Raw genomic sequence first — 14,105 nt, forward strand, 5'->3', positions numbered from 1 at the left:
CTCTGTCAGGTTTCTGTCTCTTGTGTATTTTGATTCTGGTTTCTCCAGAAACCAGATATCTTGATATGTCCTCTGTTGCCCATCTTGACCTAAAGTCTCTGATCAGACCACCTCTCTGGAGTAGACATTCTCATACTCCTGCATGCCCTCATCCAAGTTCCCATCAAATGTCTCTGGTAACTGTTTGTTGTAGTTTGGGGACAGGTGTCTTTTATTTCCTCTTGTGCTTTAGTAGGATACATGGTGGATATTTCTCCCCCTGCTTTCCTAAAAGCAAGTGTGAAGAGTCTGTGTGTGCCCCCCAGGACTGCTGTTCATGCTGTCTTGACTTCTTGGCTCGTGGAGGTATTTCAGAAAACTTGGTTCTGAAATGCCTGACAAAGCTGCTTGAATTTATCGACGAACTTGCTTTTCCTCTCCATGCAGATCCTAATATGGTCAATGCAGGAGACATGAATGGTTCAGGCAACCTGATGGATTTTCTGGATGAGCCTTTTCCCGATGTTGGAACTTATGAAGATTTCCACACCATCGACTGGCTGCGGGAGAAATCGCGCGACACCGACCGCCATCGCAAGGTAACGTCAGCCTCTGGTGCATCACGGCCTGGGTCACAGCCATCCTGCTAGTGACAAAACCAAGCGGTTTTCCAACGTTACTGCTTCCTTCCTGTTGCATGACAACACCAGGAGAACTTCTAAACTTATAGATAAGGGATGACTTGAGGAGAACTTTTAAATACATGGACATGGGATGTCCTGAGTTTGTGAATATGAAAGGGCTGCTGCAATTTAATCAGCTGAGCATCTCTAAACAAATCATTAGGACTGAAGGAAGTAGAGAGTAGAGAAATTGTACCCACCATCTAGAAGTTTAATTATTTTAAACTTTGTACTCTAAAACTGTCAACCTCAATCAGCACCACATCTATGTGTGTGTTTAATTTCAGATTACAAGCAAAAGTAAGGAATCCATATGGGAGTTCATCAAGAGTTTGCTGGATGCCTGGTCAGGATGGGTTGTAATGCTTCTCATAGGACTACTGGCAGGTATGTGTGTGTTAGTGCTACAGCTATGCCTGAAGCATCTCACCCGAGCTGCTGCAGCACCATCTGCTTCTCTTTGCACTTCTTTGTCTTCCCATTGATGTTTTTGTTTTTAAGCTAAAAAGACAACTTCGCATTCATGCAGTTATGATTCTAAATAAAAATACCCACTTGCAAAATCTCCTTTTGAGTGCTGACCTAGAAAAAAATGTTTTCACCAGTAGAGGGATTTTTCTATTGCTTTGGGAAATCTGCATTTGAGTGCTTCATACTTGATGGGCTGGTTTGACTTTCTGAATCTTCGCTTTGCAGAAGTCAGTTTTATTTTGAGGATTTTTTCCCTTGTCATCGCTTTAATTCTACAAGTAAAAAATATGATGTGGGGAAAATATCGGTTGTGGACACTCAAAGGGGAGCTATTTCCACTGGGTTATCTTCTTTATGTATGCATGAAAGCAAAATACAGTTTCAGACTTGGTTTCAGATCTGCTTCCAGGCCAGACAGACATTACATATTTAACAGCCTGCTCAAACTCACATGGCAAATTCATTAATTTCCTCAATTTTCCTGTCTTCTCCTTAGTTTAGCACATCCTCCTGCTTGGAAAGCTGTATTTCTCTGACCCAGCCTAGACAGCTGCCATTTTTTATGCTTTTTCAGTGATGTCAGGGTGCTCCTATGTCATGCTGCTTGGTAAAAGCACCATGTGAAGTTTCCCAGCTTCCAAGGGGTGATGGGAATTTCCTGCTCAGCATCTGTCAAGTTAATATGTTTATTGCAGTTGTTAGGAGCCTCAGAAGTACTGGTAAAGTTCTTGAGAAAACATTTCTGAAGTGACGTGTTTGGCAAATTATGTAATTTCATAGACGTGTAATTGTTTCCACAAAAACTTTGTTGGGAGGGTGAGATGGGAAGAGAGTCTGATAGACTGTGTACTACCAGAGCTGCTGAGTCCTGCCCGAAGGCCAGGGTTGGTCTCATCTGGGATGAAGAATTCTCTCTGCAAATAAAGTTAGAGCAAGCCCTTGAGGGCTCCAGTGACCTCATTAATCCTCTGCTCATAAAAAAAATATGGTAAACATGCACACATTCCCATTTTAGTAAAAACATCCCTGAAGGTTTTATTCAGTTCTAGTTTGCAATGAAGCCCCTTGCTGAAATCCTCAAGGCTGCTAAAAGCCAGTGTCATTGTCCTCTGATAAGGCCTAACACTGATATGCCCAGCTTGGCTGTGGGAGTTGAGGGAAGCTACAGCTGAGATCTCGTAGCTTTTGCAACATTTTCAATGACAAGGGTGCAGAGCAACAGGTTTGACCTCAGAGAGTCAAACCAAATTAGTCAGGTATCTCAACCAGGTTTGGGGTTAAGAGAGGAGATGGTGATGCAATCAAGAGGCACTTCATGTTGTTTTCCTCTCTTCTTAAAATATTGCCTGCTCAGAGAAGAAAGTGTGCCACAAGGGCATCTGTATGATCAGATGGGCTTGCATGGACCAGCCTGGCCCCTCCATGGTCCCTCCTCTGCTGAAGAAGCAGAAGCTACTGCTGCTCCAAGGGGAGTGTCCTGGCTCAGTGGATGGACACTGGGTGGACCCTTGAGCAGCTGGGTCCAGGCATTACCAGAGGCAAGCAGAAAGTATGGCAAGGAGTGGGAGAGAAAGGGAGAAGAGGCAGCAGCAGTACTCAGGACATCCCATGGAATGTTCTGCTCCTGCTGTCCCTGTGCTGGGCATGGAGGTCAGCAAGACAGGACTCTTGGGAAGAGGCTGTCAGGGGCTTCCACAAGTTTTCAAAAGCACTTGGGTCATTTACCCAGGCGCAGGAATTTAAAAGGAACTTAACTGACATAGAAGCCTAAATCCCATTGGTTTGGTAAACTTTAGCTTTCACGTTTTGGAATATCTCAAAAGCTGCACCTCTATTGCAAGGAGCAATCCTTGTTCCCCAGTGCATCTGCCACTGGGCCCTGTTGCTCTGTGCTCGTGTAGCTGCACTGGGCAAATGAATATTGGTTCTGACCTGCTAGAAAAAATGGATTTTGGTCAAATCAGTTTTCAGTTGATTTGTGGGCTCAGCAGTATTGGTTGCCACAGAGCCACAAGCAAACAAAATAAAGCTGATGGAGGCAGGAAAGAGAGGACCATCCATTATCAGTACATGCATACATGATACATATATCGTGTCATACATATATATCTTGTTGTTTTTGGAGTGTCATCAAACCTGCATCCTTTGGTAGAACCAGAAAAGTGTAGGTGGGAAAGGGATGTCTGGAGGGGTTCTGCTCCAGCTTCCTGCTCACAGCAGGGCCAGCTTCAGGGTTACAGAGGTTACACCAGTGTATATTGAGAATGTAACAGAAGCCACTGGGATCACATCATAGCTTCTTGTGTGAGGGTGCACACACAGATTAGCCTGAGCAGAGCCCCTCACTGCCTCCAATCTGTGGCAAGCACCCACAGGACCTTGAACGTCAGGCTGGAGGGAGGTGATGGTGTAGGACACTCAAATGGTAGGAAGGGCACTGAGGAGCTCCTGGAAATGAGGCTTTGATAGCCAAGCCTGCTAACTGCAGAGAAAAGGGAAGGAACAGTAAAACCCACAAATGTTGTTTGGTGGGGAGATCAGATGAAGACTGTTCACACAACGATCTAGAAAAAGATACTGAACACTACCTGGGCCTGTCTGAGTTTCCATGCTTTCCTCGTATAAAGCAATGTATGAAGAATGAGCCTAAAAATTTACATATGCTTACGAAAATTTTAGGCATGTTTTTTTAAGGCAGTCTGAATTTTTGCTGGGCCCATCCTCCCTGCAGACCAGCAGATGTTCCTCAGCCTAACCATTGCTACTGGCCAACTGAATGCATATGCGCTTTATAGATCAGCAAGTGTCTGTTTTTCCTAAAGCTATGTGACAAGAAGTGCCAACATAGTAATGCTGAAATGCTCTGATGCTGAGGCTGGATGTGCAAGAATTCCCTTTGCAATTCTGGACTGCATCACTTGGGTGAGCCTGTTTTCTCACACAGGTGTATGGGGACTATCTTTTCAAAGCAAATTTTTAGCATTCTCATTAGGGCACTGTAAAGGAAAAAAATTGCCATCATCAACAAAAAGAAAAGGAGAGAGGTAAAAGGCTAATATCTAAAATGAAGTTCAGCATTGTCTGGCTTTGAACTACTTCATTATTTTTCCTTCCAGTCAGGAGGTTACATGGAAGGGGGAACAAACTCAGCTCCTTTGATGGGAGAAGCAGGGAGATAAATTTATGCTCTTTTACAGTCTTGGCAGCCAAAATATGCAAAAGAAATTAAAAGCTTGACCTTGAGATGCTGAACTGTGTAGCACTTTCATTAATTTCACCTAAAGTTGCAAAAATTCAGAACTTGAAAAACTTTTATCTCTGGTCACATAGGTGGTGAAGCGTTCGCAATTGCGTTATTATCCTGGGCCTCATTATTATTTTTTTTTCTCTGGAAGGCTGGTGTAGTAAATTGCATGTAGTAAAAAGCATTTTCCTCCTTATGTGGATCCCTAAGAATTTGGCATAAAGGATCAGATCAGCTGCATAATTTAAGCATATTTTCTTACCGGTGCTGAGGTGCTTGTCAGCTTATTATATTATAAAACCGAATGTTTCTTCTTCAGTATGGTTATTAACTTTACTGGGAAACACATTCAAAAGTCTGTCTTCCTTTGTGCCTTTTGCTAGGTAGCATTAATATGCAGCTGTCTGCTTAAGTGTGATGTAAACTTTGAAGGTTACAGAGAATGTTGAAGATACATCAAGAGGTGCAAGAGGAACAGCATTTGGTGGTCATGTCCAAGAGATGAAAATTTCCTGTTTCTGAAACTTTCATAAAATTGGAGGAGAATTTAGAGCTCACTGCAAAGCAGGAAGCTGTGCACGCCAATGTTGCCAGCAATGCAATGATTCCTTGTTTCCATAGAAACTTGGGAAAAATGGAAAAGAATAACCAAGATTAACGCAAGATCCTCATGAAAGAAAATAATTGTTAAAGACATCATCTCTGCCTTCTGCAGTTTTTTTTTTTTTTTTGTTTTGTTTTGGGTTGGGGTTTTTTGGGTGGTTTTCTTTTTTTTTTTTTTTTTGGTCATCCTGTCTGGTATGTCTGTATAGTTCTTCAGATTATTTTTATACAATAGAAATTCTTCACTGCTACCCTGAGCACCACTGCTTGTCAGTGTGGGGGCAAGTATTCTTCTTAAGGGTGGGAGAAGAACCTGTGGGTTTTTTCTAGTCTTTGGAGTAAAAAAAAAGTTCTTGAATTATTTGAAATGTGTTTTCCCCTCTGTCTCTTTTACAGAAATGAAAATCAGGAAACTTTAGTTCCCGATGAAATAAACCAGCTCTTGGACCCAGTTGTCTGCCCCAGCTGCTGGGGGAAAGGGGAGCAGCTCCTACCCCTACTTCACATCATTTAATATTTAGCAGGATCCACAAATCTATAGGTTTTGGAAACATAAAACTAAACCAGTTTGCATTTTACAAAGTATTTTTCCCCAGTACATTGATATGCATTGATAAATTCTGTTCAAATCAATTAGCAATCTCCTGAAATTTCATTAATCATTATTTGTAAAAGTAATGATGACTTCTGCTTTCCACTGTATATGAGAGGGATCTGGAAAATGCTAAATGACTCTTCTATCAGCTGGTGGTTTAATTATTTCCAGAAACTATGGGGATAGGGACAGAACATGGGTCTGCCTCTGTGTTCTCCTGCTCCCCATTCCTGCTGCTCTGGCATTCCTGGAGACGCCCCTGCTCTGAGAGCGCTGCTGGGACAGGTTCTTATTGCCGATGAGCAAATGACCTAGAGAGAAGCAGGAATTTTCTTTTTGTGTCTGGCCACAGCAAGTTTGTGTCTGTGTCTGGTGGCCACCGGGTGTCGCTGTAGCTCTGTGTGATTACTGTGGAGAAACTGAAAGGAGCCTTGTGCCAACAGGGAGGATTTGAAAATTTCATTCTGCATGTCCAGATTGCTAATCAATGTACACACATATCAAAAGCCCCATTCTGTTAAGTCCATAAGTCAGAATTTGGCATCCACGTTATGTCTGTAATGAAATCATCCTTCTAAAAGGTTGCTGTGTTAAAGCTGTACATAAACATACATATCCATCTTGTCCCTGAAATACAGAGAGGGGTTTGAGACCCATGGCTAAGTGTGTCTACGGAGACCCCTCCTGATGTCCTCCCCACCTCAGCCAGATGGGGACCCTGCCTGGGACAGGCTACAGGCCTGACATTGGTTAAATCTCCCCTATTTGGCCATCAGTCAGTGTGAAAATGATAATTAAAATAAAAGCTTACGAGAGTGTATTGAGGGTCAGAAAAACTTGTTATTGCCCCCAGTTCTTTAGTATATTTGTATTTATTGATGCAGAGAATAGTCTGGGTTGGAAGGGGCCTTTAAGGGCCATCTTGTCCAACACCTCTGCCATGAGCAGAGTCATCTTCAACTGGATCAGGCTGTTCCGAGCCCTGTCCAACCTGACCTTGAATGTTTCCAGGGATGGGGCATCCACCTCCCTGGGCAACCTGTTCCAGTGTTTCACCACCCTCATTGTAAAAATATTTTTCCTTATACTTAGTCTAAACCAACCTCTCCTAGTTTAAAATTGTTAGCCCTTGCCCTACTGCAACAGGCTCGGGTGAAAGTCTGTCCCCATCTTTCTTATAAGCCCCTTTAGGCACTGGGAGGCTGCTATAAGATCTCCTTGGAACCTTCTCCAGGCTGAGAACACAGCCTTACATTGTGCCTGCTTACCCAAATCACTGGTTTTATTCTGTTATTAAAATTAGACACATTATCCTTGCAACTTCATTTTTTTTTAATGCCAACATTTCTTTTTTCTGCGTTTCTTTTCCCAGGTACATTAGCTGGAGTGATAGACTTAGCTGTGGATTGGATGACAGACCTGAAAGAGGGTGTCTGCCTGTCTGCCTTCTGGTACAGCCACGAGCAGTGCTGCTGGACGTCTAATGAAACCACATTTGATGACAGGGACAAATGTCCCCAGTGGCAGAAATGGTCTGAGCTCCTTGTAGGCCAGTCTGAGGTATGGGAGGCCTGATTAGCTTGGGGTTGCAGCAGGGCAGGCAATGCCCTTTTTTCATACTTGCTGATGTTCCCTCCAGAGAGTTTCTCTGAAAGAGAAAGTAATGAACTGAGCACACTGCAAAAAAAGACATTTCCACAAGCAATAGCTGCTTAACTTGAGGGAGGTCCTGTGGTTTCAGTGCAATGGAAACTGGAAAGCTGTGAGATTGCACTCTCTTTTCTCTCTTTTTATCAGTATTAAACTAAAAGCATTTCATAACACACATAGCATAATCACCAGGGGACCTGAGCTGCATTTTCTTTTTTTCCTTTTAAACATAATTTTATGGGACCGAAAAAATAGATGAGCACTGACAAATGCATGCAGGGGGATTTTTTTGGGATTGCAGATGCAGATGGGGTTTTATGTATTCTGATAAAGGGAGCTGCATAAGAACTTCTTGTTTATCCCTTGCAATCATTTTGTTTATGACACATCAAGAGACCTAGCTAGCACCAAGAACTGGCTCTCTGGGGGTGGCCAGAGTGAAGGATTTGCTGGGGTGTTAGACAGGAAAGGAAAAAGCTGATCTGGACAGACATGAAACTTCTATTTTAAGATTTTTTCCCTTACACTTTTTTTTTTTTCATAATTGTAGTAATTTTAAATACAAAGAATGCTGTTTCAAAGCAAAGGAGCTGAAAGTTTCATTTTGAAAACAATAAAAATAAGCCTTTCTGTATATCATTTGGCAGATAATACTTGTAAAAAAATTACAGAAACCACATTTCATTTTCAACCTAAGTTATTTAATGTATTGAATAATATTGATCCCTTCATGACTCAAATCTTGGCAGAATTATTGTCTCAAGCCCCCCCTTCCTCCTTATTTCTGACTTGAATTTGACAGAAACTGAATATGATGTGTGAGTGGGTGATTTAGAGGGGTTGTCTCAGATCTTCCTCCAGTGTGGAGGTTGCCTGGTGCTGCAGACAGTGTTTGAGGACACCTTCATTGCCAGGCAAGTGTGTTATTCATGTTCCCTTCAGGGCTGCTTTAGGTTTACAGGACAAGCAGTACTAGGTGAGAGTGTCTGTGCATAGCTATAGCTCAATTTTCAGTGGTTCTAATGAACTGCAGTGGAAGAAGTGGGCTGCTCAGGCCCCTGAATATTCTCACCACATAAAATCTCTCAGCATGGTTGCCAGTCACAGTGCTGAGCTTCCCTTTGCCAGAGGTTTGCTAGGTTTGCCTGGTCTTCATCAACAGATGTTTTGGGTGGCTGTGTCTTTGTGACAGTGGATAAATATTACCCTGATATAAAGCTACAGGATGGGGCTGATGTTGTAATTCAAGAGGAAAAAACCAAACAACAACGACATAAAAACAAACAAAATAAAACCAAACCAAACCAAAACAAAACAAAAAAACCCCACCAAAACAAAACAACCAAAAAACTCCAACAAAAACGTGGGAAGGGAAAAAAGAGAAACTGTTAAAATTATTAGGGGATTTGGAAATCCTCTGTGTGTGTGTGTTTGACATGCTGTTATTTTGGCTGGAATACAGGAAAGATGCATATCCTTGAGAAAATTTATTGCTTTCTCCAGCTTCTTAAATCCAGCAGTCATGACTGTTGTGTGCTGTGGCCTTTAGAAAAGGTATCAGCCAGGTGAGCACTGTGAAACTTCGTTCACTTCGTGTTCAAACTGGGGCTTCTCACCCCCTGGTGTACTGTCACAGTAGGACAAAGAAGAAAACGTTCATATTGGCTTGGTTTTAGTTACTTTCCTAAAACAAATGGGCTTCTAAGATCTGTGGGTTCCTGAGGATCTGATGGAGGCTGTAAATATTATTTATATATCTGTCTCTTTGTGTTACACTGAAATCCCAGGGAAAGCCCAGTAAAAATGTGAATTTGGAAAGTAAAAATTCAGTTTTGTTTAAAAGGCTTCTGCTCGAAAGGCTTATGATATGGACAAGTTTTGTGCTGTATGGTTTCTATAGAGGTGGAGAATTTTAGTAGGTATCAAAATACACTGAACTTGACTGAGTTTGAGAATAATTTTGCTGGGTTTTTTTCTATGTTTCACTTTGTGCCTGACATTTACATAAGAGCCCTATAAAACAAAAGTGTGCATTGGAGCACAATTTAGGCAAAAAGTATTTGGAACAGTTTCCCTAAAGATACTCTGGTTAGACATGCCTTCCTTTTTTAATGTATGACTGTGATTCTTTCTCATCATAGCCAACTGAATTTGACATTTTGAGGACTGAGATTTAGATCAGTTCTTCCTTGTGGTTTTGCCAATTTATGGCTGTGATAAAACCTGTACATAGATTTTCACAGAGAATTGTGATGTTTCCTATGGCATCTCTTGAAAAATGTTTCCATTCTGGTGCTCCTATAAAATGAGCCCAAAGCAGAAGCTTGATATAAATTATTATGAAAACATAATGGCCCATTAGACACCTACCAAGCTATGTTTTCTTCCCTAATCACTGTTTTGTAGGCCAGTTATCCTTCACCCTTCTGGTCTTGAACTACTTCCAAAGAGGATGTGAAGAGGGTTTTTTATAGCGAAAAAGTTTCAAAACCTCAATTTCACTGGCAGATCAAAAGGTCATCAGGTGTCACTGGTGATCTGGACTTTCCCTGTTCTGCAGATTCAGTTTGGTCCCAACCCCAGAGCTGAGAACCCCATTTTTGATGGCTTACACATGTCCAGGGTAGAGGAAATGACCCCATGTCTTCCCTGGAGCATGACACTGGATCCAGCAATGGACTGAATTCCTATCCCAGGGCTTCTGGATCTCCTGTCGTGAAGCTGAGACCTGTAGGACAAGGAAGCCCCTCTAAACCTGGAACCCACTTCTCAGTTTTGCAGCCTTGAGCCTGTCAGTCTTGAGGACACACACTGCTGTAACATCCATAGGAGAGATTCTGCAAACTGTGAGATCCCTGTCGAGTCAGAGTTGAGCTCTGGGCCTCTGGAGTAACCACACACTGGAGGGCATCCTGAGGGTTTTGTTTTATTCCAGTGTTCTGAGTTTGTGAGGGTTTTCAACTGTGTTCCATTTGTATCTAAACTGGACTGACACCAGATCTGAAATATTGCTTGGCCTTGCAAACTAAAATACAAAATTTTGCTCAGTTTTCCTTCTTGCTTCATTACAATTGCTTCCAGGGTGAGTCTTTTGAGCTATCATGGGAAAGGTCATAGCGGGATCAGCTCTGCTGGTGATCTGCTTCAGTCTCTGACTCCAGCGTACATGCTCAAGACTTTCACTGATTCAGAGCCTCAGTAATGGCATGTAATGGATGAGAAATGAATCATTTGCCATACTGAGTTACTGCTGCTTCACTTCCCAAAGGTTTTCATATTATTAATCATTAGAAGCTGCTGCAGTTGAACCTGCAGAATGCCAGATATCTGGAAAATGTAACAGTGAAAGATGTCCCAAGGGATAAGATTGAACTGGCCATACGGACTCTTGTGAGGTCCTGCCACGGCACTGTAGGTGTGTGTGTGACTGCAGTAACGAGCTGACAGAGTTTTCTTATGACCTCTGAGATGCAAAAGAAGAAGTAAAAAGAAACAAAGTTAATTTTTCTCCAGTGAATTTAGAAGCAAAATTACAGCTTTTTCTCAACCTAGTAGGGCCAAATTTTTGTAATGGTGTTGGCCTTCTTTGGAGGTATTCCAGGTTCACACTGACAGGAGGATTTTGCCCTGAGGCAAGATATCCAGAGTTTTCTCTAGAGGAAGAGTAAATATTGTCATAGCTGTTAGTAATTGAAAGCACTAGGAGAAGACATTCATGAGACTGTCTTCAGCTGTAGCAACAAAGATCCTTGGTTACTACAGCCGGACGTCAATCACTGCAAATGTGGGATCCATGACTGCTTAGTCTCCGGGCATTGGGGGATAACATTGTACGGCTTCAGCATTCTGCTGCCATCAGCAAAGCCAGCTGCTAACTTCTGCAAGCACCAGCTTAACAAGCTGCCCTTTTTCCAGATGCATCCGTAAGGATAAGGGTTAGTGTGCTTACTGCATATTCCTTTGGACAGACCTGGAAAATGAAGGTAGCAAACATCCATGCTGTTTGCTACCTTGCAGATTTGAAAACAGGGAGACTTCTCATCCCTTAGTTTTTTATGACTGGTAACAAGGCTTGGCCAGCTCTGTTAACTGATACAATTGATTAATGCCTGTTTTCCTACTTGATTTATCATAATGTTGATATCCAGGCTGCTGTCCTGCAGAGCAGAGACAGGGGCCCTGATGTTCTTGAGCAGCTGGGAATGCATCCGGTAGGAAGAGTTCACTTAGAGGTGAAAGATTCATACCAATTCATCCACTGAGATTCATCTCAGTTTTTTATTCTGTAGTGTCATGTTGCTACAGGATATTGTTTGAAGGCTGAAGCTCCTTGTATTGATTTGATGCTGCTGAGTAGATTCTCTTTTGTCCATGTAGGTGGGCTTTTGAAATGAATCTAAAAGAAAAAATGCGTGTGAAGAGGCAGAGGTATTCCAAGACAGATTTTAACAAAAGTTTTGACTTGACCATTGGAAAAAGGTAGAAACTTAAAGGTCACTATTGACTAGGCTTTCACTATGGCACTGCACAGTCAACCATTGCTAATGATCATTAGCATTCCCTTTCTGCTAGAAAAGTAAAGTTACTCAGTTTGAAGATAGGCTTATTACTGACTGGAATGATTTTAAAATATTAGGGCAAAAATGACTGAGATGTGAGTGGGTTCTGCCAAGGTATGGTGTTTTCAAATTATTTTCAGCCCTATCGTGGACAGCACTATATAGAAAAAAAAAATATGGTTTTACCCTTCTTGTTAACTGAACTGGCTACTGATACACACAGGGATGTTTGAAAAAATCAGCATCTGTGTGGAGAGCTGACCTTTGAATACCAGTCCTCAGAAAAACAAGTATCAGGGTCTCACTCCTTGGCCCCCACCATGGGATGAACACAGCAGATTCCTTCATTAGGTGCCTTTTCATTACCTATTGCTTTTGCCCTTATGATGTATTTGTTTGATGTTTTGAAACTTTGTGTGGGTTTGTTAGATTTTTTAATAGTTGAAAGGTGCTCAGTGTAAGTTTGGGCCCCTTGCAAAGAGACTGTATGGGCTGGGTTAGGTATCTATTAGTATGCTGCTTCTTTCTATGAGTAATAAAATTGTTGGAGTATATAAAGTCGTTTGTCCTTCCTGAGAAAAAGCAACACTTGACATGCAAAAGAAAAATCAGGCTCCATGCCATCATGATCCCTAGTAAAAGTAAGAGATTTTCCAATCTGCATTTGTCTAACAATGTTTGTTACTGTTATTTTTCTAGGGTGCAAGTGCTTACATTCTAAACTATTTTCTGTACATTATGTGGGCTCTATGTTTTGCTTTCCTGGCAGTCTCCCTGGTCAGAGTGTTTGCTCCTTATGCCTGTGGCTCTGGAATTCCAGAGGTGAGTTTCTCTTTTTGCATGACTATCCAAAAACCCCCAAACAACAACAACAACAAAAAAAATACTGCATTTTCCCATTCCAGGGAAAACCATGTACTATGAGATAGCATAGCAACAAGGAAATTGTCTTTCCATCTCACTGCCTTCACTCCTTTTCAATGCTTTTATAGTGATCACCTAAGTTTTTCATAGTAAAAAGTGTTCATATGTCACTGTGACAGGTTAATGCACATACTTTTTCATTGCCAGAGTGTGAATTAAAAATGAACATCGCCAAGAGACACACTCACTAGAAGATTATAGAGATTTTCCTAGGATGAAATTACTTGGGCCAGTCACAAAACCAGTTATTTTCTGAGCTAGACTCTGAATAAAAGCAAAATAAAAAGAAGAGGGTGTGCTACAAAGCTAAGGTTTCTTAAACTGCTGAAGATGCCCATCATTTGGGATGTCTGAAAATTGTCTGGTGCATGTCTTTTGCAAATTGTGTTCCTGAAGACAGAGCAACGTACATTGTGCCAGCATGACAACATTAGAGTAGCCAAAATATCTGCTTGATTTTCAGTATTTTACGTATTGAGCCTCAGTCCATATTTAAACTGTTAAATGAAGAACCTTGTAATTGAACCAGCAGAATTGTTAAAAGTATTTGAAATCAAGGCAGTCTCTTGTTAAAAGTGCTATGGAACCACTGGAATTGTTATTTCGGAATCTGGCAGACAGAATCAACAGCCCAAAGCTCAGAAATCTTAGCATACTTTTGTTCTTGATCTCTAAGAGAAGCATCCAAATGTTTCAAAAAACTCACCATAAATAATTTAAAATATTTGAATAATTTCCACATTTCAAAGTAGTCGTGTGTGTCTTTGTTATGTGTTTGATATGTTTGTGGTTTTAAAAATTTTCATAGTTAACTATAAAGCCAGTTTCCAAGTGGTAAATCCCTTGTGTGAGGTGATGCTCAGCTCCAGCCCATTTCCAGGCCTGGAATCCAACCCCAAATCCCACCCTGCAGCCTTTGTGTCATGCACATGCATTGTGCTCTTTCTGAGCTACTCTCTAGCAAAATTAAGACAAAATGTGTAGAAATATGATCTTTTGGACTTTCTCATTTTATAATATGTGCATGCTTTTATGGCATAGTGATTCCAATATCTAGAACTTTTCTGGTGTGTTTTATCTGGAAAAAGTCTGTTGTTGTTTATTTGCTTTTTTTCTGCTTTGTTAAACTCAAATCCAGTCTAACTCTGATCTTGTAAGCCAAGGAGATATGTAAGAGTTTCATATTTCCATTGATCTCTGTGAGAGTCCTTAGTGCCTGTTATGGGGACCACCCGTAACAGCAGTAAAAGTGTGGTCTGCATAACTCCTGCTCAGATATTGCTGTGGGAAAGCTGCTCTACCTACAGTTTCTTTCTCTCCATCACTGTCTCTTTTCAAGCAGTCTGCAACTTTTTAAACTCTGCTGGAGTTTTAACTCCATTTGAAAAGTCAGAGTA

At 41.4% G+C, this 14,105-nt stretch overlaps 1 protein-coding gene across 2 annotated transcripts in view; it reads left to right on the top strand.

The window, feature by feature from the left end:
• Positions 1 to 14,105, top strand: part of CLCN4 (chloride voltage-gated channel 4) — a 44,224-nt gene that overhangs the window by 12,919 nt on the left and 17,200 nt on the right. For both annotated transcript variants that reach the window (XM_066313857.1, XM_066313858.1), the window contains exons 2-5: positions 427 to 578; positions 950 to 1,049; positions 6,948 to 7,135; positions 12,484 to 12,606. In XM_066313857.1, coding sequence (XP_066169954.1) covers positions 427 to 578; positions 950 to 1,049; positions 6,948 to 7,135; positions 12,484 to 12,606 — 563 coding nt within the window. The remainder of the gene's footprint in view (positions 1 to 426; positions 579 to 949; positions 1,050 to 6,947; positions 7,136 to 12,483; positions 12,607 to 14,105) is intronic.

Source organism: Sylvia atricapilla, chromosome 2 (assembly GCF_009819655.1).
Source record: "Sylvia atricapilla isolate bSylAtr1 chromosome 2, bSylAtr1.pri, whole genome shotgun sequence".
NCBI lineage: Eukaryota > Metazoa > Chordata > Aves > Passeriformes > Sylviidae > Sylvia > Sylvia atricapilla.